The following is a 4,136-nucleotide window of genomic DNA, read 5'->3' as shown; positions in this document are numbered from 1 at the left end:
TTTTACTAATCTGGTGCTAAATTACATATTTGTTCTTAAAAGGGTATTACATATTATAAAATTCTGGAGGAATATTAAAGTTAGAAATATTAAATTTTTAAGGTAGTTAAATTAAATTTGTTCGTTGATTTAAAACCATTATACAATGCATACATATATATATATTATATAACGATAACGTGGGTGACAGCCGGCTTGAGAAGTTGACTTAAAGTGGTAGTGTATACAGTGGATTGGCCTTTCGGCCATCGGTGGCCCATGGCGGTGTCCTCATCATATAGTCGTACACAACAACCGAAAAGAAAATTCAGTGTCGTGAAAACGAATAAAAGATGATACTAAACATGAGGTTGGTGAGGTTGCGTGAAAAATTTTCGTCGTGGACAGTGTTGCAATTTGCAGGTCCGGGACGTAATGGAGAATGATGGTTGATGATGAATCCGTAGAAATCGAATGAAAGAACGTTGGCGGCCGGAGCGGTCTGCTGGTCTCCGACGGTGGCTTGTTGAGTGGTAGGTAAAAGGTATTACATGTTATAAAATATTGAGGAAAGTTAAATTTGTACAGTTATATTAAATCTTGTGTTTTTGTTTAAAGTAATATTCAGAAAAATTATTCAAGGGACTTGATAAAATTTATAAGATTTTCGAAACCTTCCCGGATTTCTTTAATTAATTACGGTGGTTGAAATGTCGATTTGTCTGTTTTAAATTTAATTTCACATGGTTCTACTTGTGCGCATCCTAAGTCTAAAGGGTCTGAGGTGAATAAACGCTTGAATTTGTTTATTAGTGTTTGTGTCTTTATACGTTGTTTATAGCTAAGTTCGTTAGGTATTTGTATTATTGTACCTTGTTTATCCGTTACTTCTGTTATTTTTGTTACTATTATTTTTTCTTTATTAATAATTTTATTGTCTGAATTAATATTTTTTATTTCGTATTTATCGCGTTTAATCGTATTTAATTCAGTGGCAATTGCTATAACCATGTTTCTTGGTATATTACTATAGGTATTGGAGAAATTGTATAATATGACTTCGTCATCATTATTTAATAATGTAGTTTCTAAAGTTATTTTTTTATTATTTTGTAGGCGCTCAGTTGGTTTTATTATATATTGTATTTGCTTGTCTTGCATTTTTGTGGACACTTTTAATTTTGACCTAGTCTTTGGAGCTATGGTAATATTTTCGTTAGATATAATTTTAATTTTATTTTTATTAATGTTGGTTGCACTTGTGATGCTTTCAGTTGTATAAATGTTTAAGTTGTGATTTACATTATGTTCGTACCATATTTCGTCCATTTTTATAGAATTATTATCGATTTGTATGTTTTTATTTTTAAAATCGACTATTAGGTTGTATCTAATATTAAAATCGTTTCCTAATAGTAATTTACAATTTAGTCCTTCAACGACGTATACTTTGATTTGATATTGGCGTGTGTTGATTGTAATTATTAATTCTGTTGTTCCTATTTGTATCAGTTCGTTGTTGCCAGCGCCTGTTATAGTTATTTGTTCTTTGGGTTTAGTGACTTGTTTATTTTTTATTAGGGAATAATCTATACATGATATATTTGAGCCTGTGTCTATAATTGCATTTTGATCGTTACCGTCTAATTTTATTTTTATGGATAGCACTCTTTGTTTTCGTTCAGTATCTGAATCTACGCTTATATTTTGATTGTTGATTTTGATTTCATTTTTGTGTTGAATTAGCTGGTTTTTGGTTTCTATGGCTTTCTCGTCTTCTTGTATAGGCCGGTTCCGATATTCCCTTATGTAGTTTCCGCATATTTCGCAAAACATAACGTTTCCCCCCTCGCTCCAATACTGTTCTCTGTCATCTTGGTCGTCTAGTATGTCCTTGGATGTGGACAAATATTCGCAGTCTTGACAAAATTTCGAGTACCATATTGTGGATTTGTCTGTTTTAAAATTATTGTTGGTTTTATTTTTCTCTATAGTGTTTTGTTGGGATAATTTTAAGCGATCGAAACATTCGTGTAAGAAATGGTCTACATTTTCTTCTATAGTATTAAAGTTGGGAAAAACTGTGTTTATTGTTATGTTATTGAATTGACGAGGGTTATATGTTTCTGTTATGATTCCTGGTGTCCAATGGCAATTTTTATTGAATATCCCTATATTTTTCCTATTTAATTTCCAGTAAATTATGGCATTTGTATATTCGGAATTTTCGTGTATTAAATATAAGTTGAAATTGAATTGGTCACAGATAAACGCTAGATCGTCATCTTTAAGATAGTAGCCAGATTTGCAATTAGGAATGCCGAGCATATTTAATAATTCTACTGTCTTTCTATATATACCATGTTGTTTAAGACATATTCGTAGTGCGTGGGCACCACAGTCACCGTCTCCGGGTACATTTTCCGTTTTTATGAATGAACCCGCGATTTGTGAGATTTCATTTTTTAATTTATCGTTGATTGTGTTATTGAAATTTTTCCCTAACGTGATTATATTACTAGTTTGTGAACCATTGTTTTTAAAATATTTATTTTGTTTTTCATCGTCATTGTTTGGTAGTAGGCATATTAAAATTTTTATTTGCGTGTCTTGAAAAATAAACTTAATCATAGTAGAAATAACTTTCCAATTCTTTTTGTCTCGTCCAGTGCAGATTTTGGGTAAAGCTAAAGTAGTAATATTATTCTCAATACAAAATTTCCTAGTGTTAGCTAGTGTTCTAAAAATGTTAGTGTACGCTGGTTTGTCGTAATATTCATTTTTTGTTATTAGATATAGAACCCATTGTCTTCCGTTTTTCAAATAAGCAATTTCGGTTATTTTTTTTCTTTGGTCTATTAAATTTTGAACGTTGTTAAATTTATTTCTAAATTGTAATGCGATCCCCTTCGACATAGTAAGGCATTGACTTGTGCAATGGCCGATTGCGATATCATTTCGTAATGATAAAATATTTACCGTCTGTTCACTGTAATCGCATAGGAAGTCGGTTCTATCATTATTGCTGAGTAGGAATTTTTGAAATTCGTTTAGTGGGTTCAAACTACTTATTGTTACGATGTTTTCTACAGCTTTTTCGTCATCGTCGTTTACTTCATTAGTTATTAGTTTATTTGAATTTTTTGATTTGTACCAATTTTCTACAAAATGAATATAATTATTTTTTTCATTTTTTTTTCTCTGTTAAATTTAGAGGTGTCGATTTTTAAATTAATATTATTTGTTCCCCGAGGTAGATATTCCGATTTTTCTCTTAACTCGGGTGCTATTCGTTTTTTGAAAAATTGCAATCGTTTGCATAATGTCCTTTTTCATTGCATTTGTAGCATATTATGTTTTCTCTTCCATTAAATTTTTCCGGTGTTGAGTATCTTTCTCTGCTGTTGTCCCTACTGTGCTGTTTTCTATTTGCGTCATCTCCACGATTTCTGTTGTTATATCTATTTCTGCTTGTATCTCTGGACCTGTCGTAGGAGTTTTTCCTATCCCTTGAATAAGACCTATCTCTATTATTGCTAATTTCTCTGCTGTTATCTCTGTATTTATGGTTATTATATCTATCTTTACTATTTTCTCTGAACTTATAGTCGTTGTACCTATCGGGATAAGGACTTTTTTCCCTATAATTGTTCCTGCCTTTGTAATCTGATTTGTGTGGATGTGGACTTTTGTCTCTGTTGCGTGATCTATCTTCAAAATTTACTGTCTTGTCGTATTTTTTTAAATTGTTCATTTCGGTACATAGTTGATCAATTTTGTTTTTGTAATAACTGTCTATTCCTTCTAATTTTGTATTTAAACGTTTAATTTCTTGGTTGCTGTCTTTTGTTTCGGTATTTAATTGCATTACTTGTTTGTTCAAAATTTCTGTGTATTCGCTAAGTCCTGGGCTTCTTGAATTAATTCTAAATTGCATAAGTTCATATTTTTTTAAATTTTCTTTTAACTTTTTTAAGTTACTGTTGTCGTGAAGTGAAATTGCGTGTAATATAGGTTCCCTTATACCTTTTAGAATGTAAACACAAATATCTTCCTCTTTCATATCATTGTCTACTTGACTACATAAATATTCTATTTCCGTAACAAAACTAGAAATTGACTCTAAGTCGTTTTGTTTCCTATTTTCTAATTTGTCT

General features: G+C 30.9%; 1 protein-coding gene across 1 annotated transcript; it reads right to left on the bottom strand.

The window, feature by feature from the left end:
* Window positions 1–675: 675 nt before the first annotated feature.
* On the bottom strand, window positions 676–3,733 carry LOC132947421 (uncharacterized protein DDB_G0283697-like). Its single transcript, XM_061017738.1, has 4 exons — window positions 3,394–3,733; window positions 2,959–3,092; window positions 1,620–2,325; window positions 676–758 (listed from the first exon to the last, which is right to left on the bottom strand). Exons 1-4 carry the CDS (start codon window positions 3,731–3,733, stop codon window positions 676–678), a joined length of 1,263 nt encoding a protein of 420 aa, XP_060873721.1.
* Window positions 3,734–4,136: the final 403 nt, after the last annotated feature.

Source organism: Metopolophium dirhodum, chromosome 1, assembly GCF_019925205.1.
Source record: "Metopolophium dirhodum isolate CAU chromosome 1, ASM1992520v1, whole genome shotgun sequence".
NCBI lineage: Eukaryota > Metazoa > Arthropoda > Insecta > Hemiptera > Aphididae > Metopolophium > Metopolophium dirhodum.
The sequence above is the reverse complement of the archived record's forward strand: the minus strand, read 5'-3'. Positions and strand labels throughout refer to the sequence as shown.